This window comes from Phodopus roborovskii, unplaced genomic scaffold (genome assembly GCF_943737965.1).
Source record: "Phodopus roborovskii unplaced genomic scaffold, PHOROB, whole genome shotgun sequence".
Lineage (NCBI taxonomy): Eukaryota > Metazoa > Chordata > Mammalia > Rodentia > Cricetidae > Phodopus > Phodopus roborovskii.
The window spans coordinates 10,176,921-10,203,104 of record NW_026126588.1 but is presented as its reverse complement, the minus strand read 5'-3'; the positions used below and the strand labels follow the sequence as shown (position 1 = coordinate 10,203,104).

Below are 26,184 nucleotides of genomic sequence, written 5' to 3'. Positions count from 1 at the left end.
CTCTTTGAACATAGTTTAAGGTTTCTTATTACTAATCTTTGTAGCCTATGAGATGTTTGTTCCCCGGAATTAAACAGAAGATCTTCAGAAGATTATACTAACAAGCCTTTCTTTACATTATTAATAGGTATGAAACTTAAAATAGGAAAAATGAAATGCCATAGTTAGGATTTCTATTGCTGCTCCTAAACACCATTACCAAAAAACAAGTGGGGGAGGAAATGGTTTAGTTGGCTTACACATCCACAGTACTGTTCACCATAGAAGGAAATCAGGCCAGGAGCTCAAACAGGAAGGATGGCGAAGCCACGGAGGGGAGCTACTTACTGGTTTGCTGCCCCTGGTTTGCTCAGCCTACTTTCTTATGGAACCCAGGAGTACCAGCCCAGGGATGGCACCGCCCACTATGGGTTGGACCTTCCCCAATTGATCACTAAAGGAGCAAAATTCTTCCAACTGGATCTTAAGAAGTCATTTCCTCAGTTGAGACTCCTTCCTCTGATAACTGTAGCTTGTGTCCAGTTGACACCCAAAACCAGCCAATGCATGGAATTTATTTGCATTGCATTCCTTGCATTAGCATTATCACTATTGTAGACTATTCCAAAACTGTAGCTGAAATAGTCTTGCTATTCTGTCATATTTATCCTACTCCCTAAATAATTACAAAGATAGCATCATTACATTTTATCAGGTTTCGTACTATCAATTCATTTTTATTTATGATAAATATTAAAACAGATGTTTAAATAATCAGGTTAGTGAAATTTTCTGACTGTAACAGTACCCTGAAATCTTTAATATTTAGACGAGTACTCCCTGATAAAAGTATAGTTGAAGCCACGTGTGTATTTTTAAATTTCTCTGTAACTATACTAAAAGAAATCTAAATAAAGTCCAGCCTAGCATTAGATAGCATTATGACATGTCAGTGATAGTTGTGAGGGAGATGGTGTGTATTCCTCTTTGCATGGTCAGTCATGGATATTGTATTTATAACACAATAATTTGGACTTGTCACATTCTTCAGACAGCTTTATTGAAAAGCATGTCTCACGTATTTGCCTTTGAGACATTGAAGCTACAGAGTTCACAAATCTGTGCTTTTATAAATTTAAATATCTTAAACAACACCATTAAAGTGGGCCAGTCTGTATACCAGAATGCTAATCATAATTATTGCATAGGTTGTTGTGAAGTCTGAGTTGAGCTCTCGCCTTTAGCAATAGACAAATGGTAGATTGGAAACCTATACTCCTGAATGTTGAATAAAAAGAAATTTCCCATTAAAATATCTGGAGAGGGGAGGATCATCAGTGCTTCTCTATTTAATGAGGTCACTTAGCTGCTGAGAAAATAAGGGTTTGATGTTGTTTGTCAAGGAAATGCTGAAAGCTGTAGGTGAGTGGTGTTGTAAAGAGAGGACCCTTCTGTGCATGCAAGTGAGCCCTTTTGAAACAGGTAAAGCAATGTAGAAAGTGGGCATTGTTCACTTTGCAGGGTACCTTTCATGTTGCTTGGAGCAGAGACAAGGGAGCTGTAGAACCCTTCTGATCGTCGGGCGTTGGTGACACACACCTTTAGTCCCAGCACTCGGGAGGCAGAGGCAGGAGAATCTCTGTGAGTTCGAGGCCAGTCTGGTTTACAGAGCAAGTGCCAGGACAGGCTCCAGAGCAATACAGACAAACCCTGTCTCGAAAAATCAAAAAATAAAAAATAAAGAACCTTTCTGATTCTCCTTTTGTTGATTCAAAGCCTTGCCACATTAATTTCCAACCCACACCCATGTACATATACATCATATACATATATGATGAAATGCCAAACACAGCCTTAGAATTTAGTTTCATTTTCTGAATAGTACCACTGTTTCCACAGCCTTCCCAAATACTGTTTTAAAGTTTAAGAGCTCATGTTGCTACTACACACAGTTTGGTTATACCAACTACCATTTCCTTAAGCACCCTCCTTGATTGTAAAACAAATTATGATTGATATTAATGCAGAGGTATAACTGTCAAACAGGCTCAATACTAACAGCAGAATTTAGTAAGCTTTTGAACACAACACAATGTACTCTTTCTTAGGTATCTCAGCCCAGGCTCCTGAGCATTTGGAGTACCGAGTCCTGCATAGAGGAGTACTGTTTGCCTGTCTGGTTAGAAGCCTCTCCGTTGTACATTGTCTGTCCAACAAAACCAAGTTCTCTTGCTTCCCTGATGGGAGGAGGTTGCCCTGATGGTCTAAACTTTTTCTTTACTGTGTTTAATAATGAACAAGGGTCATACACACTCACAGACATTGGTGCTTGGAGAGACTGGAGGGTGCTTACTTTCTCTATAGGATGTAGATTCTCCTATGACCTGACTTCACAGTCACTGCCTTACTGCAAGCTCGTGAAAGTGTTTATTACTTGCTCCCTGCATTTTTTAAACATCCTCTGACTCCATGCCACAGGCCCTTCACGGGCTACACTACCTTGACTGTTAAACCTTATTTTACCACATGGTATCTGGTCGCTTGAACCTGTGCTCCTTAAACAGTGCCTCTTAAATGGCTAATAGACATAGTTCCTTCTGTGAGCTCCTTTGCCTTGTTTATTCAGTAAAGAAAAGTCACCTCCATGTTTCTCCCCTTTTCCTACTCATATTTTCCTTTAAATTATATTCATTTCAAAGATTCCACTCTGTCCCCTGAGGTTAGCCAGGACAGGTTGTCTTTCCTGAGAACGGAACCCAAATTTCTAAATGATGTTAGACACTCTGTGCATTAAAATGTCTAGCTAGCCTTCATTATTTCAACTTTGAGCCCTATGTGTTCCTCACATTTGATGAGTGAAGTGGTATAGGCCTGTCATTCCAGAACCTACTTGGTGTGAGCTGATGGTTGATGAATTTGTGTAGCCTAGGCCACACAACCAGTGAAGGACCAGTTAGTTCTAGTAGAAGGGACTGACTCTCGACACAAACAAACAAACAAAAAGACGAGCACACCAGCGCTTCTACCTGGCCACTTAATTTGTAATTATTTCTCCGGTTCCTAATCCAGCAAGCCGGAAAATGCTATTGATTTCGTCAAGGTGAACTACCTGAACTGAATTCTTCCCAGTCCTTTTCTTAGTCCTTTCCATCCACATTAACTCCCCAGTATGGTTTGATAGTAATCTGTATTGTGTTCTCTCTCGCAACTGCCCCATTGAGATTAAGATAAACTTTTGTTTCTGTTGTAAGCTTAACAGTTAGTTCATTTTTAAAAGTTCATGGTAAAAATTTTCTAAGACTTCTTCATTTAGTGTCCCCCCTGATTTTTTTTTTCTTTTTCTGTTCATAGCTGTTTACTATTTTCTGGGCCCAAATGATTTTATGTATTTTTCTTGGAAAACTAAATCTGGCCAGATGTGGTGGTGTATGCATTAAACACAACAGTTGGGAGGCAGAGGCAGGTAGATCTCTGTAAATTTGAGGGCAGCTGAGTCTACAAAGTGAGTTTCAAGCCAACCAGGGCTACATAGTAAGAACCTATCTCAAAAATAAATGAAGGAAGGAAGAGAGAAATGACCCCCCCCCCCAAAAAAAACTCCACAACAAAATCTAAACCTGTATGTCATATTTCTGTTAATCCACTTTGTCTAGAAACTGTTTGCTTCCATAATGTTATAAAGCTCTGTGGTTAGAAAGAACATGGTATTTGTATATTTTATATCTGCTGATAGTATTATCTTCTTTATTTGTGTTTAATTTGAAGTAATGGTCTTGACATTCTTTATTCATTCATCCCTAAATATGGGTCCAGATATGAGCTAGATCCAAGGAGGTAGAAATGTGATCTAAACTTATTACCAGAAATGCAAAGAGTAAGTTTGCAAACATGGTGTTGAGATTGCTAGTAGAGAATCCAGAAATTCACCAACTCATAAAATCATGGGATGCTTAAATTACAAGATGAGGTTCCATAATTTATGGCACCATGAAGGTTTGTTTTCTGGCACGTTTCCTTTTTGCAGCCAGCCTGCTTAGAAAAGAAGAATTCAATTGCTGGTAGCCGATCCTTTATTTGGAAGGTGGGAGTTACAAGAATTAGGTCCAAAGGAAAGGAAATTCCTATGAAAATGTCGAGCACTATAAATAACATGACATGTATAAATCACCATAAAACATATTTTTGCATTGAAAATATATGTTTAATTAAGAATGAAATTTAGTTTAAAATAGTTTGGGAAGGTTATGAATAAGGAAAATTCACAATGAAGATGCATACCTGATTAGTCAGTTAATTCACTTGGCTTTGGTTTCTATTTAAATATATCAAAAAAAAAGATTTTGACACGTGTTTTCATCGTATGAATTATTTACATCTCTATATCCTTTTACTTATAGAAAATTAAGGTATTTTGTCATGCTATGATTAGATTAGAAGTATGATTATGATTAGAAGTATGCACACATGGAAATTGTATATGCATACAAGAATGTGTGCTAAATATACATTAAGCTACACACATTTATACTATATTATACTTCTAGAAAAGAAAAAAAGCCATACGTTAACAATAATTTAATTCTTGTAGAAGTCTGTTAAGTCGAATTCCTTTATACCACATTACGAATTTCCCTTATGTGTTCATTAGTTCATCTGTGCATAGGGCACTTGTTTGTAAAGTGGCCATTAAGCCTAGAACCTTTTTTACTTATTGACTCCAAGATCAGTGATAATTGGAGAAAGAGCTGTACCTGGAGTATGCACTTTCCACAAAGTCTAAGATCGTATGCTGCTTATTAATTTTCATGTTATGTCTGCTGAAGGCTATTCTAAACTATTAGAAAATAGAAATCCTTTCCTTTTGTATCCACAATAATAATATAAAATATTTGTTCAAATAATACCTGCTTCTTCTACATTGGTGAATTAAGAATACTTTGTGAAAAAAAAGAATACCTTGTGAAATTTACTAATAATATCCAAAACATGAAACTAATTTAACTATGCTATCTGAAAAGAAAACCAAGAAGAGACTTGTTTACTTCAATTTGATATTTGAAATCTAAAATTGCCAGACTTAATATCTTATGACTTGAAACTGGAAGTTGAGATTTTATTTCTTCACACACGAGAATAGGAGAGACAAGCAGAAACAGATCTTATTGTTTTTCCTGCAAAAGTAGAAAGACAAAAATGTGCTAGTATATTTAAAACTTTCAAGTATGTGACATTGAATCATGACATTAATTTGGGGGCTAAAATATGGGTATAAATTGGTCCTGCTCTTACTGTATTCAGTAAAATTAGTGGGAAAAGCACAGGTTTTGTGATGATTCTACATATCAGCATATTCAGAAGGACTTTGAGAATTGAGAAGTATATGTGTTATGCTAAGTACTTGTTCAAAGTTGCCTCTTGAAAGAGTGCATTCACAGTTGCTCGTTCTAAATATACACCTTTTTCCATCACAGCTTTTCACTGCATGTGTCATGATTGTGTTATTTTCCTTCATTTTTCCCTTTACTTTTATGTTTAAATAAGTACAAGGACTGGAATTCTGCCTCCAGAAGCAAGGTCACTCATAATCCTGCCAAGTTAAAATTACCGCATTGGAAGAAACTGGGAACTCTAATTTTATGTTTCCAATTATCATCAAATGCTGTGATACAAGTACACATAGGTAGAAAGACTATAGGTATAGATACTTCTTACAATAGCTTCCTTTAGTTGATATGTGAAACAACGCCAGCAAATAGAAAGGAACATTTTTAAAAAAACACACAGACTGGCTCTGCTGAGATCTTGTTTACACACACAGAGCAGACTCAGTTACTGCAACCCCTGGACCCCTTCCTGTCTTTGATCTCTCTTACTCTAGGTAATAACATACTATGAAAATACATACAATCATATTATTCAGTAGATCACATTTTTTCTCATTAACTCACTGAGTGCCAGTCTCTATAGAATGAGAACTGATTCACATGTGTGGTTTTTTGTTTGTTTGTTTTGAGACAGGGTTTCTGTGTAGTTTTGGAGCCTGTCCTGGGACTAGCTCTTGTAGGACAGGCTGGCCTTGAACTCAAAAAGAGCCACCTGCCTCTGCCTCCTAAGTTCTGGGATTAAAGTCACCACCGCCCACCTCACATACGTATTTATACTCCTTGAAATGCATACTCTGAGTAAAGGAATATTTGTAGGTTCGTTATAACAGTAGAAACTGGGTCAGTATAGAATAACTGGATAAAGAAATGGACCTAGAATATGAATGAACTTAACACTAGGTCCAGGATTTCTTCTTGCTGATAAATGCTATGTTACATCTTCTGAAGACTATTGTCCAGTATTAGAAACTAGGAATCCTTAATTTTAAAATCTACAGGGGCATTAGAGTTTACATTCAGTAAATACATGTGACTTTTTTAATGATCTTGATGTTTTCTAAAGGTTTTTAATAGAGACTTCAAGTTAGGTATGATCCTCCAACTTTCCTTGTACCTCAAATTGACCTATGAACAAGAAGTTATGCTTTAGTGTTTAAAATATGAGTACTTTGGTAACACATGATTTAAAATTCCTTTTTATAAAGCTGTACGAAATTTCAAACATTTCCCTGATATCCTAGAGGGCAAAAATAAATAAAAGAACTTTGCCTGGGATACTTGGCATCTATAAATGTAATCCTTATCCCTCTAAAAGGGTTAATTTCCAATACTTGGAAATTCCAAGCAAGAAGGGCTGTCCTGAAATTTACGGTCCCTCACCATACAAAGCATAAAGAGTTTGTGCAGCTTATCTACATTCTACATCAATTTAATCCCAGTTCTCAGTGGCTCCAGTGTGAACTAATGCCAAAGGATTTGTCAAGCAGTAAGACTAGGCAAAAAGAAACTGGAAGTTTGATGGAATTGAGAAAATTTTGAATTGTTAAATAGGTTTAGCAAAATAAATTCAGAATGAATTCACCAGTTTAATGAACAACAAAATGATTAAGTAATTAGACTTGGCTTAATGTATTATAAATATAATAATCACTTCAAAATTGAGGAGCAAATGGCACGTAGTTTAGTTTTTCTTCATTTCATAACCTGTTACTTTACATGTTCAAATAACAATTAAATATTGCTGAGTTTTTCTAATTCTGGTGAAAGGAAGATGTCTGGGAAGCTTTCAGTGTCTGCAGATCTCATATTCTAATCACACATTAGCAGCTTTGCTTCTTGTGTTCATAAACTAAAAAAGGCAAGTTTAGCAGCAAGAATGAACTTTCTTCAAATTCAACTGCTACCTATATGTTTTTGCATAGTTTTAAAATCTTTAAAATTAGCCCCTTAATGCTTTTGAGAAAGCCAATATCCAGAGGCATGTTCTGGCTATAATATTGAGACCAGACTTAGTATATGAAATGTTCAAGGCTGACCTGTTCAGTTGTTTTATTTCCTTTAATCATTCAACTAGATTTTATTGGATATACCTAACCTGAATCTCAAAATGATTAATAATAAAGAAGCTTTTGTGCTGAAATAAAATGAAAATGTTTGATGAACTGGAAGATACATTTGTAAATACAGATTAGCAATACTTTTAATATCCCATTTCTTCTAGTAATTATTTCCCACATTAATTTGTTGGTAACTGGTCCTGTAGTTTTCTTCAAGATAACTTGTTAAAAAACACCATTGGTAGCCTTCTTATGAATTATGTTTTCTTGTCATTATTTCTATTCTAAGTGGCATTTATATTATTTTACCTATACCTTGTTCCTGTGAATTAAATTTACATATTTCATCTCGTCACTTGTAATTTCAGGGGCTGATGTCAGCATGTGGGACACATTCAACTTATACAAACATAAGTGATTTCCTTAAACATGCATCTTTCCAAAGTTAACCATGTTCACATTTATTATATTTTGTAGACATGGACATAGATACACATTTCTGAAAATGAAACACTTAATAGACAATGTTCCAAATTTCCCCAAACATGTCTCAACCCACTTGGAAGGTTTCAGATTTCACATTCTGATGTTACTACAACTTAACTAAGTTTATCTAATAAATTATAGAACAAAGAATGAACATGTTGACTTTTGGGGGCATTATTCCAGTCCTACTGCTCCGTATATTCTTTTATTTTAAGAGTTACTAAATGTTCTGTTTTTCTCCTGTCTTGTTCACTGGGCACACAGGGGTAGATGGTCCCCCTCCCTAGATAGGAGGCGACCTCCTAGCCCCAGGATTCAAATCCAGCATGCATCTCCGGAGAATGACAGGTACTAGTCACATCCTCACAGACAAGTGGCTTTAGAGGCTCACAGGCCAAAAAGCGAAGGAAACTGAGGGGGGGAGGTTGGTGATGCCAAGCTTCATTTCATGAGCCCGAGTCAGACATGTGATTCCCCCAATGTTTGTGCATGAGTCTGAGAGAGCAACTCAAAATATTTATGGGAGCAAGAAAGGCATAGAAAATGGCGGCATTTAGAGACCGTCAGGATCCAGTGAAGAGATCTATTTTGATATGTCTTAGTTTCAGGAGTTTTAATTTTTAGAAGCACTTATTGTCTACCTAGGGATGAATAGAATATTTTAGGTACATCAGAATATATTAAAACTGTGCCACAGAAAATATCATTGGTTATGTTGCTTGATAGTTTAATCTCAGCTTAGTTAGTTACTGTGTCTACTTGCTGAGAAGAACTTCTAAGGTTTGGGATGTTTTCCAAGAATGGTGTGAAGAAGGACATCTGGTTCTTGTACTTGATGTATTGTGTTTAAATTATTGTCAAGAGCTAGGGTCAGTCAACTAGGAACATTGTTAAACAAAGCCTCTCTGCATTGAATGCACTCCATACTGGTCTGTAAAGGTGTCACAGTATGTTACTTCCATTGCCATTGTTCTCCTGTTTTGTGATGTCTAAAATGTAAATATATAAATATTATTTCAGTGTTCTCCTATGAATAGTCACAGAAGTCTTGGGATGCATGAGACATTTTTCTTCAGTTGAAATTCAGTGAACACATTCATGAGACAGATACACTCTGAAATGCAGCAAACAACAGATAGTTTTACGAACATATTTATTATTTTGCATTAATTATGTGTCCACTTAGTAATTGTAGTCTTATCAAAATGGTAATGTTTATCTTATGTATGTCTGAACAATTTGGACATCTCCACAATTTGGTAGATAGACCATCTAAATTGCATAAGGCAAATTTGTATCATCTAACAATGATGAGAGAGACTATAAACTGACATTTGATAAAGGTTCCATTTTATTTTTCACTTGATGAATCGTAAAACACCTCTTAATATGATTTGAATTTACATATTCAGAACTCAAAAGTAACCTCCATGCTGCTGTTACATTTCTAGGACTGAATTTATTGAACTAGAAATTTTAATAAAACTTGTGCCCTACATGTGAGCCAGGTCATTTTATATAAGAATGTAACATAATTATAGAAGTAAATTGAAAGATGTAGATCTGTATTCCTGCTCACTCATTCAACAAATTCTGTTGCAGTGTTCACTGTACTTTGATGGATGAAGTCAGGTCAGTGATTAAGACAGCCAAGGTGCTGGCCATGAAGTAAATGAGAACTACCATTTACGATAAAAATCTTTGAATGTGATTAAATCATAGAACAGTGATTTAATCTAAAGTAATGACTCATCCTTACTCAAATTATAATGAACATAAATATGGTTGGGTTGGTATTTTTAAGGAGAATACACAAAATTATAGCTTTATTTTCTTTCTTTTTTACACCATACCTTTTACTCCTCTGCAAAGTGACCGGACTGTTCATATCAAGTGATTCATTTTGACATAAACGTATTTTTCTCTATTGACTATTTTGATGGAATCAGCAAATCTTTGCCATTTTGACTCACACATAATGTCAGTTGCTGCCCACTGGCAGCGCTATTATACAACTACTCACCAACAAAGTGTGCTGTCATTTAGTCTTTCCCAACTTTCCTGTGTCAAAAAGGTAACAAGATGTACCAGACACTAAAATATTAGTACACAAACACACATGAAATCAGTACTCAATGGACCTTAGTTTCATGCATATATATGACCATTACCAATCTTGTTTGAATTTTTATCTCTTCCCAATTAATGAGTAAGTAAGATGGTAAAAAACCATAGACAGAATAAGCATTCTGAACACAGAGATTCATTCTTATGCCATCACTATTTTATATGAAAATAACCACTGATAGATTTATATTTTCCCCTAAACCAAGACATACTTTATTATGTCAAATTTCTAATAAATATTATTAAACAATATTACAAGTTTAAAAATTTGTTGTAAAGTATACATTTTATTATATATACTACATGTATATAAGAAATTTGTGATAACTTCAAAAAATATTTATTTACTCACAATATCAGGTAATTGAATCAATTAAAAAGAAGAGGGAAGTATCCCCCAAATAGATACTAATTATTTTCTATTTTGATTATGTGCTAAGATCTTGACTGCTAAAATTAATGTAAATAAAAAGAACACTTAAATGGAATTTCACAATTGCAAATTTGATTAGAGCTAGGTCCAGGTTTCTAATTACAACCTTTGGTTCAATTCAATAATAATAAATAAACATGTTCTTTATACTTGGATGTGCCTTCACAACTTTTAAATAACTTAATCTCTGCCATGTGGTTATAGGGTTTTATATTTCTGAGTAATCATAAGAACAAATTAAACATTAAGCATCAAATCTAGGAAAATTTTGGATTTTAATTATTTGTATGTTTGATCCATGGAAATATTATGAACAATGAAATAGTGATAAAGATTACTAGAATTTTTATAAAGCTGAAATTCATGAAAATGGGATGGTTGTAGCAGCTAATTATGGTCTGTGGCACATGAACTAAGTTTCATGAAATGTTCTAGCATTGTTTCCATTTAGCTAGTTGTAAATTAGCTAAATTGTAAATTTAGCTAGTTGTAAATGGAGCGTCTGAATTCTCATCTTCTGTAGACTTTAAGATTGAGCCTGAGCCACATGGCCCCATTGTGATAGAGCATGCTACCATAAAATAACTGATAATTCCTCATGCATAAAGCATTAATACGGTAGAAATCATGCTCTAATTCTGCAATTTTCTGTTTTAGTGAATCCCGGAAAACAATACAATTGAATTGTTACATGTGATTTTGATATAAAGCAGATTATATTTTCAGTTACTTCTTTTTTGCTCAATGCAAATTTTGACTGCCAAATTCCACTAACATTGTATGTATGTATATAAATATATATATGTATATATATATTTATATATATGTATATATATATATTGGGTACCATGCAGTATTTTGTTTACATGTATACATTATGTTTAGATCAAGGTAACATATCTGTTCCCTCAAAACATTACTTCAACAATGAAGATACATAGAGTATATTATCATATATTTTTCTCTTGTTAAAATGTAGCATGCTTCTTGACTATCAAAGTATCACTAATAATATTGATCAAACTTTCTCCTTCTCTTTAACACTCCCAGATACTGGCCCCATATTTGTTGCTGCAATTTAGTCATTTAAAAAATCGTCATTATAGCAGTAGTTCTCAAACAAAACATTCAGCAAATACAAAGCATTATGAATGAGTAACATTACAGTGAAAATCCAACTAGATCAAGAATCTGACAGTTGAACCTTGAGGTGATTAATGTACAACATGAAGTATTTCATTTTCCAGTGACCTATTTTGTGATCACCTGAACAATGATTTTGATTGTATATAATATGAATAACATTTATATTATACCTATCTTAATCCTCTATATCCATGATAGGTGTGATTAAATGTGCAATATCCATAGCTATGAATATTGTAAAAGATTTAGAAATTTCTATTTCCATTACTGTTTCTGCTTTCCATGGACTTTTGGCCATTAAAAGTGCTCCGTTTTTCCCTATTTGAGGATGTTCTCAAGCAGTTACAAGAATTATAAAGAAATATCCTTGTAGGTGTTATTAGAAGATACTTCACAAAAATTATAATGGCCTTTAAAGAGAAAAAGAAACCCCCTTAGGAGAAAGGTTAACGCAACAACAGGCAAGGAGATGTGTGGACCTGTGATTGGTTGTAACATTATTTAAAGTTGACTGTAAATTGTACACCATTATAAATTCCTGAGAGTTGGTATGTTTGTTTGTAAATAAATTTTACTCTTATTTAATACTATATCTAAAGGGATTAGACAAAATGGATGACATAATTAAAGCAGAAAGACAGATGAGTGATAAAGGTCTTCTTAAATATCATATATCCTTAATATTGCCAGTCCATCTGGCATCACCATGGTAATCAATCTGCTATGTGACACCATGAAGTTGTAGGACAGGAGAAGAGAAAGAAGAGTTGGAGAAATTCACAGATACAGTATAATCCTAGTTAACTGTAGAAAGCAATAAATTTTTATGATGGACAAGGAAATTGAGCAATCTCTAATAGATGACCATACCTTTCTACTTTTCAACAGCAAAGAGTATGTATATGATATATACAAGATATGATATATACAAGAAATATATGTATGCTAACATGCATGCACACATGCGCACATACACACACACACACTCACACACACTCTCCTACTATATGGTTTGGTAAAATATCACCATCTCAGAGTTTCTTTCTTGAATAACCTGCATACAGTTAAAATCACTTCCCTGTGTTATTATTTATCATTTTATTTGGTGCTGTTCTGGTCTTGACTTTCACTGGTGACAGTGTCAGTTTTTAAAGGCAGAGTTTTACATAACTGATCACAGACACACTCCAGACACCTAACAGTGTCTCACACATAAAGAAGCTCCACAAGTATGTTAAATGAATGGAAGACCTAACAGTGCCTCATGTTAAATGAATGGAAGATGTGGTACACTGGAAAACCTGATGAGAAATGAACCCATTGCTCTTCCTGAAACTCAGTTCTCATCTTTTTCTTTCCTGAAGATGAGCAAAGGATTCTTTGTTCCTCCAGGCCATTGTCCTGATCACTGCTGGGACCACACACAAACTGTCCATAAGGCACACATTACATTTACTTTGATCTCGTGCCCTTCAACCTTTTTTAAACCCACCTCTCCCTTCTCTACCCTTCACTTTGTTCTGTGTTGTAGTTCTGGAATTTTCAGAACATGCATGACCGCTGTCTACCGTAGATTCAGGCATGTGCTCTATTTCTTTCAAGTTAAGAACACACGCCTGTGTTAGAGGAGTGCAATGATGTGAATACAGCTGGCAGAAGTGGACGAAGGTGGAAAAATGTGCAAGGAAGTGTGTACACTTGAGAAAGTAGACCGGTGTGTTGCTGCATGCTTAGTGTCCAGGAATCACTCAATTTAAGTTGCCTATAATTCTAAGTAAGAACAGATACATGACAACATTTTCTGAAGTGAGTACTTTAGACAATGTAATAGGTATAAATTATAGAGATTGAATAAAAGTAGATTTTCTTACAATTTTTGAAAAGTAAGTTTTTGTAGGTCACGATACTTAATATTATTTGTATAAAATGTGTAACTATGCAAAATGTTTGACCCATTCATTTATAATAACCACTTAGACATATATGTGTCTTATATTTATATTATACATTTTATTATGTTATACACCTTAAATACATAACTGTCATAAGTCTTATAGACAAATAGACATTATGCATGTCCATACATAATAGTGATTTTGTTCACACAGTAGTTCCGGCATTTAGGCTAAATGTAAGGTACATTAAGGATTATTTCTTTCTCTTTCACATTCTCTATGTATGTTGCTTTTAGGAGGAAATACCATCTTAATTTCCATATGTTAGGTGTTATGTGTACTTTCTGAAAGTAAAATTAGAGGCTTTGTTGTCTTGTTTTATCAGGCAAAGCTAGCTTTCACATTTCTCCCTACTTAACATTTCTCCCTAACCCTGAATTATTAAGCAATTCTCATGGTTAGTTCAAATGCTTTCATGTCTGTCAACATCTTTCATGTCTTTCCTCTTCACACATTGGTGGAAAACAAAAATAGCCTAGAGCACAAAGTTTCAAAGCTTCAAAATAAATTGTCACTTACCCCTGTGTGGTCTTTCAGCACCTAAACCATTACCACTGTAACACTGATCATCGTAGATTTCATCACTGTTTTTTTTGTTTGTTTGTTTGTTTTGTTTTGTTTTTTTTATTCATTGGCAGAAGTTAAGTTACTGAGGAAGGGTACCCATCACATCATTGCTGTAGGTGTTCCCACTTAAACTAATGCTATGTCAGCTTCTCCTGTCTCCTGTCAGCCACTGTGTCTCCTCCACACCCCCCCAGCATCCATTATGATTTCCCTATTTTATTTATTTATTTTTAATTGTGAATGTCATGACTGACAAAACCATTTAGGTAAGCTAAGTTGTCATTGTTCGTGTGTTTGTTGTTTGTTGTTGTTGGATTTTTTTTCTTTCATTGTTTGATGTGACTGTAGCTTTATTCATCATCTATTTTGTATTTCTTTAACATTTCATCCCCACAGGCACTCCAGAAAGTCTGAAAGATCTAGCATCCAAAAACAGACTAGGAAAGGCACAGCCTCCGATGCAGACAGGTAGGCTCGGTGTGGTGCTGGGCTGCCGCTGCCATCTTCCTTTTTCTGTAGACCTGGGAGTGCCCTGCCTCTCCTTTAACCTGCCAGTGTACAGGCACACATGCTTGTGATGCTTCAAGTGTCCCGAGGAGGAAATGAAACAGCTGCTCTGTGAGCAAAGGGGCCGAAGAAACGAAACAATGTCACTGTGTGCTCTGCTCTTGAATAGTAGGTGTTGATGAAACGAGCAAGTGTGGCTGTTCTGTCGAGGACTAAACACATACTCATTCTTATATATGTGTTAGAACTTCGATATTTTGTTCCTGCAATGACATTAAATGTTTTTAGTGAATCATAACTGGGGAAGTAGAAATGATTTGAGTGTGTGTTAGATAGTTGAATAATATCGACTTTTGAAAAAGTCTTATTTTCTCCAAAGGTATAATCTAAGATTCTTGGTTTATACAGCTGTACTTATTTGCTGTGTTTATTATTTAAAAAAAAAAAAAAACCTATGGAGTTACTGATGATTTGCAGTTTTCACGGTTTTAAAGGTGTGGTACCTTTAGGTAAAACATATTGATGTTTCTTTTGACACATCTACAGAAACACCTTGAAAATCATGGTAACATACATAGAATACTTGTTCATTAGACTGAGAATCCTTAAAAGCATGAGGAGAAATACAGGTTAATGTGTGTGCTCTGTCTCAGATGTATTCCAGTCATAGTAAAAGCAGAGGTATGAATGGGACATTTGGAATTTGAAAATATTCAGTAGACCAGCCTTGCTGAACTAAATCAATAGATAGAACTTGGTCTAAGTTAGAAGTCGGGAAATATGAGGAAAAAATATAAAACTTGAAACTAATTTTTGAGTTTAAATACCTATTCTTGAATGAAGAATGGAAATCAGAGGATCAGAAAGAAAAGGAAGCTAAACCTGGAGACTTCTTGAGAATGTTAAGACTGATATGACCACACCGTGTTAATGTACTGAAGACTTTCAATTTGTTTATGAAAGGCTGCCCTTAAACTGAGGCAGTGGATATTTGATTTTAAGTTTCAGAAGTATAGATCCATTAGAAAACAGTACAGGGGCTGGAGAGATGGCTCAAAGGTTAAGAACAGTGGCTGCTCTTCCAGAGGTCCTGGGTGCAATTCTCAGCAACCACATGGTTGCTCACATCCATTTATAATGAGATTTGTTGCCCTCTTCAGGCATGCATCTATACATGAAGGAAGAACACTATATACATTGTAAATTAAGTAAGTCTTTCAGTTAAAAAAAAAAAACAAAAAGGAAAAGAAAGAAAACAGTTTGGAAGATGCATCAAAAAATTCAAGAGTAGATGATGAAAGACAGCAGGGAGATAGAGCTCATACAGCTCAGTGATTTATTCAGTGCATAAATTCATGACAATTTGAGTTCTAATTTAATGACTAAGTAGTGATAAGCAAAGATAAAGGCATTTCCTTATTAGGGAGTTGAGGAGAGATGTCAAAGGATTTGTTAAAATGCAATCTTACGATACAGAGGTATTGGTCCTTTAGAAGGATGCTTTACAACATCTAGGGAGACCCAATTGAAGTGTGGAATACTACCAGGTAGTTGCCAACAAGGAGTGCATGCCTTTCCATCCTTCATTCTTGGCTTAGGTGAAAACACTAGCCTTTAATATGTGTGGTTTTCTTTGTTTATGATTAAAGTACTTGATCGATTTTTATAGTCATGCAAGTTATGTGACTAACTTTTAAGCAGATTGTTGGATACTGGTTACAAGGGAGTTGACCTGCGTGTTCTATGTCACATTAACTGAAGTTACTGCAGGAGCTCTGAGATGTTGCTAAGGTGAAGTAATTCACCATGTAAATGCCTTCTCCTCTAACTCTCTGCTTTCCTCTCTTCCTCCTTCAAACTCCCTCCTCCCTCCCTCATCCCTTCCCTTCCCTTCCAAGGTCCTGTGATTGTTAGGCAAATTCTCTTACCACTTGGCAATAGCCCCCATCTTGACCTTTGGAAGCTAATAATCTCCACACAGAAATCTGATGTTTGAGTTATGCAATGAATTCTGAAAAGCATTGCTGTGAAATTACCCTGACTTTAAGTTTGTCTGAAACAAACTTGTCATTTGGTGGTACGGAGTCCCAAGAAAGCGTGGTGAAATTCCCTGTGACCTGTTAGAGGTAGAAAACAGGCACACCCCAGCCACTTTAAGGGTGGCTTCATCTTCTCTTTCTCTCTCTCTCTCTCTTATATAATAGATGGGTTTTTCAAACGTGGCACTCTGACTCAGGTTTCCCCTCCCCATTCCTCAAAGTTCCTCCCCATGGCCCCTCCCATCGGAATCCATTCCTTTTATGTCTTCCATTAGAAAACGAGCAGGCTCCTAAGGAACAATAATAAAATAAGTAGACAAGCCAAACAAATCGATTATGACAAAAGCAAAAAAACAAAACAAAACAAAAAAAAAAACCAAAAACAAACAAACAAACAAACAAAAACACAGAGCCAATCACCTCCACGAGAGTTCAGCTGAGAGCAGCGCTGGTGATCTATCTTTTCATTCTAGCCCTGTGACATTTTAAAAAAAAAAAAAATTTTTTTTTGTGGTACAGTATTATGAATTTTGACTGCTGGATGTTTTGCTTATACTATCATTTAGAATTGCCTACAATTGTACTTTTTAAATAACTGTGTTGTAGCTATGAGAATGAGCCTTTACAGACCTGTAAAAGGCTATCACAGAAGAAACCACTTTGGAACTTAAATACTGTGTACATTCTCACCTCTTCAGCAAATCACATTTAAAAAAAAAAAAAAAACAGACGCCCCAAAAGCTTTAGTTGGAACTATTTGCAAAAAATAGAAATGTCTGGCTAAAGATCTAAGGTTTGGAGGTAAAGTGTGTTTAGTCCAACTTAACACAGTAGAGTTAAGTGAAGGAATTCAGGCTGTGATTGAACCCAGAGATAAATATTTAGATACACATTTGCAGCTGGTGAGCTACTGTATACATGTATGTGTATACCCCTGGCAGATTATACAAAGCAGATTTATTAAATGTCTTTTGCCTACATTTTTATCCTGCAAACTCCTGGAACATGATTCCTTTAAACCATACCAAATAACTCAATTTTTAGATGTATGTCTATATTTTGTTGTAAATTCTTATTTTTTGTCCCGGGGTATAGAAACAAGTCCTGTTTCTCTAACAATTGTCATGAGTGAAGTGTCCTGTAGCATGCTGAAGCCTCGGATTCAAGTGTTCAGTACAAAAGTAAAGAAGCAACTGAACACACCTGTCACCTTTCTGAAAAGAAGGCCAAGTTGGTTCTCAGCAAACCCGTTCAGGTCCTGTCTCTAGCATTCTCTCATTGGTCTTTTCCAAGTTACTGAATCCTCCTCGGTTTTATTTATAAAATAGTAGTAATTATACTTCAAAGGGTGTACAGCACAAAAGTTCACAGACACATGCACGGTGTATCCATGTAAATGCACACAGGCATTCTCATTGAGAGCTTAGAATGTTGCTGTCCCCACACTGACGTTAAAGATCTTACTGATGTTTATCTTACCGTTTCTTAGGTCCCATTTCCTTTTTCTGCCATCCATGCTTGGTTTCCTCCTCTAACGTGATCACTCTAAGTCTCTTCCATTCTTTCCTTCTATTATATCCCATTTTGTTAAAGTGATCAATGCTTAACAACCTTGATCCTCTCAACGCTGCATTCATGCCTCGAAATTCTCAAGCAGTTCTCCTTTCCATTTGCCTAAACAAACCACGCTTTATTCCATTACCTCTTCTCTGCAAAACTTTAGTCATCTCTTTACAGTCTCTTGGGACTCATGCTTGTGACCATGTTCCTCTCTTGCTCAGATTTGCTTTATCCATCTTCTGGGCTGTGCTCTGTAGATTGACATGCACCAATAACATTTTTTTTTTTTTTTTTTTTTTTTTTGCTAGTGAGATAGTGGACAGTTATTTTGTGTAAAGAAAAACAAAACAAATCAAAAAAAAAAAAAAAAAAAAAAAAGAACCAAACAGATCTTGCATAAAATGTTTGACTTGGAATAACGTGGGCTCTTTTCAGAGTCTGCCAGCGTCCCTCCAGCTCCAACACAGCTCTCCGTGTCACATATTATAGAGCAGTACATATTCATCCAGAAGCCAGAAGCCATTTATATCATCCTGAAAATGGATGAAGCATAAAGTTCACCAAAATTGCTCTCATCTAAGTTGTTCTTGGGTGGTTAGAAATCTCATCAGGGAATGAAATAAGATTATCATGCAATTGTAGTATCCAAGAGAAGCCCCATTACTAATGTGGAAACTGTACAGCTAAAATTTCAAACCACAACCAAAACATGTGTTTGGAGCAATCTGATTCTCATAATAATGGCTTGTCTAGTGCTGGAAATACCCTGTCATATAAATTCTCCCCATCTCAGTTTGATAGAGTTGAGCTCATATGCAAGTCAGATAGCACAGATGACTTATTTGAATGGGTAGAAAGAACGTCATCAGATCATCAGATACTTTCCGTGTTGGAAGTGGCAATGACAGATGAGATTTCAGGGCATCACTAGGTATCTAGAAATGCCTCATTCCACAGCGCAAGAGGCCAAAATGCACCTTTATTATAGGTGTAAGCTGCACTCCCTTGTTCTCTGCAATGGAAGACATAGCTTGAAGCAAAAATCCGGCTGGTTGTTAAAAATATTTTCACTTAAAAGAGTGAATATTGAGCTAATGGAATAAAGTCTTCTTAAATACATTTTGGGTAACTCATGTGTATTATTCTCACACTTAAGACAATAAACAAATTTTCCATTATTGCTTTGAAATGGTTAGCTTTTGTTAAATTTTTGTCAAGATGGTATGTAATAGACACTTTAATCATATCACTTAATTAAAATGATACTGAAATGGTGAAAGTATCAAAGCATGTATATGTTTTATGGAGAAATATGCATATGTATATATGTATGTATGTAGGTATGCATACATACATATATGTATTCATTTACTTCTTAGTATTTAATTCAGAAAACTGCTTCATAATGATTTTGAATACCATATGAAGATGGTATTCACAAATATATTTTCAGATACCATCATAAATAAGAGGACCTGTTTTACCCACACATTAATCATATGTGCTTAATCAGGTGTATAACTTAATAAAGTACTGTTCAAGCTTTATTTTTATTTCTTAGTCTTAGACTAAGATGAAGAAACTGAAGAAACATGCTTTTTTTTTTGGTTATCTCTTTACCATAGATTTACCATAGACTTGACTTCTTACCTTGTAGAACTGTAAACATTGTAAAAATATACCCACATTTATATTTCACATTCTTCTAGAATACTGTGGAAATACCATAGTGTTCATCATTCTAATTTCACACAAACAATCAAGGAGTCTTCATTGTGTATCTGCTTTCTATTCTCCATGTTTGGCACACTGGAGGAAGAGTTCAATGAGTCCTCCCACCCCCCCCCCCCAAAAAGGGACTTAATTCTTTGAATCTGGATGGTTCATAAAAAGTTGATAATATTAGGGAAACTTATGTTGGCCCTGTACAACGTGACATATGCTTGGGTAACAGTGACATTCCCATCCCAATAACTGTGTGATGACTGATCCTCTTGTATCCAGGTTTTCCTTGGACAAATGTGTTGGTATGAAGTTAATGAAACCTGCTGACTGAAGATCTTTTTTGGCACTAATGTTTTAGGGTTCTCCCATCATGCCTTTCTAGAAGGGGATACGCAATCCCAAGAGCAACTGATCAAGCAGTCGTTAGGGGAAAGCATCCCACTCGCTCGCGGTCGAGCGAGCACTCTAGTGTCAGAACCCTGTGTTCCATGCACCACCTTGCCCCCGGAGGCTCGGCGCCACCTTCTCCGCTTCTGACAAGGTTGCTATTCAGTGTCCAGCCCAGCATTCATGTCCTGCTGCAGGGTGTTGGTGTGGTGTTGTTCCTTCCTGAGCACTCGAAGCTTTCACCCATTATGACACCATGGTTTTCTAAATCTTTTCTTTGTGGCACTTTAATCCTCTCCCACATCCTCTACCACTGGCATCTATCTTCACTGTGCTGGCAGAACCCTCTAGTTCCCGCCAGTTAGCTGCCATCGAAAACTAAATCTGGCTGTGTTCTGTCTGTTCATCTGTTTGTGGCATATCATATACACTTTGACTATGTGAAATGCTTTATGATGACTTTACCCAGAATCGAATATGTATTTGTTTATTAAGGTATGAGAGCATTTTATAAAGTAACCTTTCATATGTGTTCATGAAACCACATAGTGTTTAAAATTTCCTTTAGTTACGAAGTGTTTGAATGGCAGCAGATGGAGGTCAGCTTTTTCTGGGCAGGAATGAAGCATCTGCATGTTTCTCATATTCTCATTCCCAGTTATAATCCCCACCAGAATATCCTGTAGCATCTGTCCAAGGTTATTTGAGACACTTTTCAAGGTTTATTGTTTCTTTCTATTTTTTAAAATGCACAACTTACTGGTAACTGACTTCAGGCTGTGCATCAAGAACTTATCATTAAAAATGACTCGAAAGTACTGTGTATGAGTGTAGCTGTAGCTGTTTGGGAACATTCCTTCATGATTATTTGAAAAAAAAAAAATATATATATATATATATATATATATATATATATATATATATCCTGAGACTGTGGTCAATTCTATCATGATACTAACAAAAGTGAATGACATTAAGAGTCAAAGAAAGCGAGTCACATTCTGCTTAATTCAGAAATTCACTATGCTGGATGTATACATGCTTCCGCCAGCCTCTTATGATAGTAGTCCTTTTACATGTGTCATCTAAGATATTTGATTGTGCTTTTAATAAGCCAGTTAGAAGTTTTATGCCTGTCTTAGACTGGAAAAAGGCAAAAATGTTTTGCCAGACTGTATTGGAATTTCACCTGTCCTTTGCTGTTTGCCTACAGAACGCACCGACAAGGAAGCCCAACCCAGTCTCCTCCAGCGGACACATCCTTCAGCAGTCGCCGGGGAAGACAGCTTCCACAGGTGCCAGTGCGAAGCGGCAGTATAGAACAAGGTATCCAAAAATGAGAGATCTTTGTCCAAACACCTGGACTTAAGAAACTTGTCATTTTCACACTCCTTTTAATTAAATGACTCTTTTTTGATCATATGCAACTTTCTGAATCCTAAGAATTTAAGTTGCTTATAATTTTATCCTCAGCACCTAATTTTAGTGGCCCATGCCACATAGCAATCAGCATTTGTTGAGTAGAGTGAATGACTGAATTTAGGTGATTGTTTAACAGGGTGGGTAGAGTCCTGCCTGGATAGTTTTGCAAAGGCATAAAACTAGGTGATACACATTTTCAAAACCTAAGTACTCTCTGTTACTTTATCTATGGAAAAAAAAAGGCCTTATGCTATTTCTTTTTTAAAAAAATTATTTAAAAGTTCAGTGTGATCATTGAGTGATGCATTAGTGTTCTTCATTTTACCTTCAATGACAATATCTTGCATTTTAAATAGTTTGATGGTGAAAATTCCTCAGAACATCTATTTGTCATTTTCCTATGAGCCAAATTGTCTGAGTTTCTTACATGAAGTGTGTATAGATTGTTTTCTAAGAGAATGGCAATGTGTGTATGCATTTGGGGAAAGGGAGGAGATGCTTGCTCTGATAGTGCATGAGTGAAACATTTGAAATGCTGTATTAAAATACTATTTTTCCTGACCCGTTTCTCAGTAGGTCAATGACATCAGTATTTTCTGTTGCATTTATTACCAATACCTAAAAGAATTACAGAATTTTTCTCTAGTTCAGGGCTGGGGTTCAACAACAATGAGTATAGTAAACATCCAATGTCAATTTGCGTCCCTATAAAATATCCTGATAGTTACTTTCCTGAGTACTTCTCCAAAACTGTTGGTTGTTGCTGCTGTGAAATTCACATTTCCCTACAGATTGCATTGCCTCAGAATTGAAGTGGCCTGTGTAACCATGCAAAATGCTTGATAATAGGAATATTAGCCTCAATAAGTGGTGATGTCTTACTAATCAATACTGCGAACGGTACCATAAAAGCAACATTTACAGATGGATTTGTGTCTTTTAAAATAATGTTTCTTATTGATACAGCATGGTCAAGGATGAGGTAAATGTATACATTTAGTCAATTAGCAAAATGCAGTGTGGCTGAAAATTATTTCTAAAATGCCAGTTATCAATTGTAGAATCCACATTTCTGATAGTTTTTTTTTTTTCTGTAATGTTTTGATGTGGTGGAGAAAAGTCAAAAGTTTAAACTTTTGACAGATAGATGTTGTTTTAACTTACTCATCCATGAGCTCTTGTTGCACAACTGAACAAACTTTAAATTTGGATGCTTTACTAGAAATTCAGTGTTTCTGGTCACACGGAAACTCAGCCAATCATGTGTTCCTAAAATTCTTTGCATTTCCTCCAGTTGCAAGTAAAACACTCCATGTCATATGAGGGTTCACAGTGGGGTTATAGTAATATTTCTGCAAAAAAATTGGTTATTTTTTCGATTTCCATTCCATTGTTAACATCTACTGTTTATGATATTCATATTCACAGTTGCCTTTCAAGAAAACAACAATAAATAAGGACTGGATTGAGGTGGGAAGAAGGGAATGAGTGGGAATGACAATGTTGGAGTTATTTTGGTATTAATTATGACAAATACTTTAGTTAGCACAGTTGGTCTTTGAAGGTTCCTGAAACATTCTGATATTGGCAGAGCTTGTAGAATGGAAGAGTCATCATGGACTCAGCATTCCGAGGCATACTTCATGCTATTGATAGATGCTTTTGGGCTTGTGGTCAATGATAGTAATGTTCTCTGTCATCTCCTTATAGGTGTTTTCATACTGAACAGTTAATGTGACACATTTGTCCTTAATTATTTTGTAAAGTGTTTTGATCTGTGGGCTAGACATTACTTAGTACATTTCATTTGTGCTGCATTTCACTGTTCTTAAGGTAATATGAGTATGTGAATGCTTATCCACCTGACTTCTGGCTTTTCCTGTTTAATATCTTATGAAGGGCTGACTTAACTATTTCTAAAGTAATTCAGTTGATAAAGAGTTTTTTGGTAAGAACCAAGTATTTTCAGTGGCTTAGTTTCCTAGTCAGGGATGCAATTTCTTGATACAATCATTAATTAGCTTTATTAATACATTTTGTACATAATTACCTATGTTATTGTTTTAGGGTGTATGCAAAGAATTTTATTTGATGGGTATATTTTTTTAAAATTTTTATCAAAGATATTTATTGTATTATGAAAAGTTTTTCCAATATTAAAGACTATCATTTAAGAAGATATATTTATTGACTATTTGAAAATTATTTTAAAATTTCCTTTAAGAAATTGGAGTATGAGCCCAATACATGAAATCTGGTTATGTAAAAATTTGTGTCAGGGAAAAAGAGATGATTGCAGTACATACTTTAAAATAAAAGCAGGTTAAAATATAATGTATACTTTACTCTTAGTATCAAAAAATTGAGTTCCTTGAAATGTTTTGATTACATGCATTGATACAATATAGTTTCATTTTACATAGAGTCAGGATGAAGGTAGCCATGAGTGGTTGTGTAAAAACTGGCATTTTCTGAACAGGTCAAGTATCAGTGCTTCACTGATGCCTCTTAAAGAAGGATGTAAAGACAAACAAACAAAAGTTGAGGGCAAGCCTTGGTTCAATGTTGATTCTGCATGTAGTACTTAAAATATGAAACCATACTGACACCTTCCTTCAAATGTGAATATACTAGTTATTTTCACTAAAGAATATAACATCAATGAGGGAAATATAAACTTTTATGAAATGTCTAATACATACAGCCTGTAAATAATGAGCAATCTTATCTTGAGATATTTACTATTCATTTGAGGAAAAGTGAAAGACTACTTAGATTGGCATATATCTTGTTCACACAGAAAGTAGTATAGATTTTTCCATGGTGTAGGTTATTTGCTTCTATTCAATAGAAAAATAACTGGGATTAATCACATGAAATTTCAAATTATACAATTTTACAATTAAAGTTTCTGTATAGATTAAGTATGCTTTCAGTATCACTACAGTGTAGGACAGTGGTGGATTTAAATTACAAGATTTTAGTAAAATGTTGCAAAACTATACAGTTCTTAAAAGTGAAGGAAAAATAATTGTAACATATGCATTGGGGGAATATCAAACAAGTTATTTTCCTGATATTTTTCTTTTGTTTAAATCTTTGAATTGCTGTATTCATTTTTGAATTAATTTCAATACCATATGTGAAACTTTCTCATGGTTTATCATTGCAGTTTACCATGTCACCTTATGTGTTATACATTTTTAGTATTCATGCCATTTTGTTAATTCACATTTCCATGTCTAACTATAAATTTGCTGATTTCTTTCTTTTGTTTCCATCATCATGTGCATTTAATTCATTGAAGAACAAGAAAAATATAACTCTTCCACTAAAGGTAAATATTAATATAATTTTTAACATTCATACTGTTCCTTTTATAATATTTAAGGGTTATGCCACTATTGGAATAAATACCAAAATTATTTAATAGGTAGTTATGTCTCTGAAGTGGTTGTGCCACTTATTAATTCTTTCATATTACACAGTTAGATTAAGGTGGAAAACTTAAAACTAAGTAGTGCTGATGCGAAATTCAGTTATCTACATTGCTAGCTAAAACAATTTTGTAAGCTAATAATGTATATCTTACATGATAATATTTTCTTTTGTCATAGGGATTCATGACATAGTCTTTGTTTCTTCTTGAATTTCCTTGTATTGTTTCTATTTTCTAGCTATTATAGATATGTGATTTGATTCTGATTTTCCAATATCCTCTCTGGCTAACAACTACTATGCAAAATAGAAAGTCCCTCTGTTTTATTGTCTGCATAGCATGAGCTTTAGGAACTTTCAAATTTCACTGCCATCAGTTATGTTTAGAGCAGCCTATCTTAGTTCTCTAGGCTTCAAGCTTGTTTTATTATTAATCCTGTCTATCTGAGGGATACAGGAAGTAGAATTCATCCAGCCCACTCTCCTGGAAAGGCTCCGGCCTCTTCTCTTACTTTTTAATCAAAAATTAATTTTTGATCTTTGCACTTAAATTTCAAGTGAGTTTCTGGCTTCCACCCTTAACTTTTGTACTGCTCACATCAACACATTTCCAGAATTACTCCTGGCCTGGTGACTAAATTCTTGAATATGAATTTATAAATCAGTATGGTAGTATTTTAATGATACTTTAGTTGTGTCATGTTTGTAGGTATTTCCATTGGATATTTAAAAGCAGTTTGAATTAATTTGTACATTTTAGACCTTTCAAAGCCTGTCAGGATCTCTGTCCTTGGGGATGGAAAGATGTCTCAATGCTCAAGAATGGCTTTTGGTCTTGAAAACGCCTGAGTTCCATTCCCAGAACTCATGTCAAGCCGCTAAAAACATCTGTAAGTCTAGTTTCAGTGACCCAATTCACTCACCTGAACTCTGTGTGTACCTGCACACAAGTGGTACACATACACACAGAAA

The 26,184-nt window shown here is 35.1% G+C and overlaps 1 protein-coding gene across 1 annotated transcript in view; it reads left to right on the top strand.

Annotated features, from left to right (window-relative positions):
- The window catches only part of Rims1 (regulating synaptic membrane exocytosis 1), a 419,282-nt gene that overhangs the window by 308,785 nt on the left and 84,313 nt on the right, over window positions 1-26,184 (top strand). The window contains exons 22-25 of the mRNA XM_051204313.1: window positions 8,171-8,254; window positions 14,531-14,602; window positions 20,324-20,506; window positions 21,566-21,678. Coding sequence (XP_051060270.1) covers window positions 8,171-8,254; window positions 14,531-14,602; window positions 20,324-20,506; window positions 21,566-21,678 — 452 coding nt within the window. The remainder of the gene's footprint in view (window positions 1-8,170; window positions 8,255-14,530; window positions 14,603-20,323; window positions 20,507-21,565; window positions 21,679-26,184) is intronic.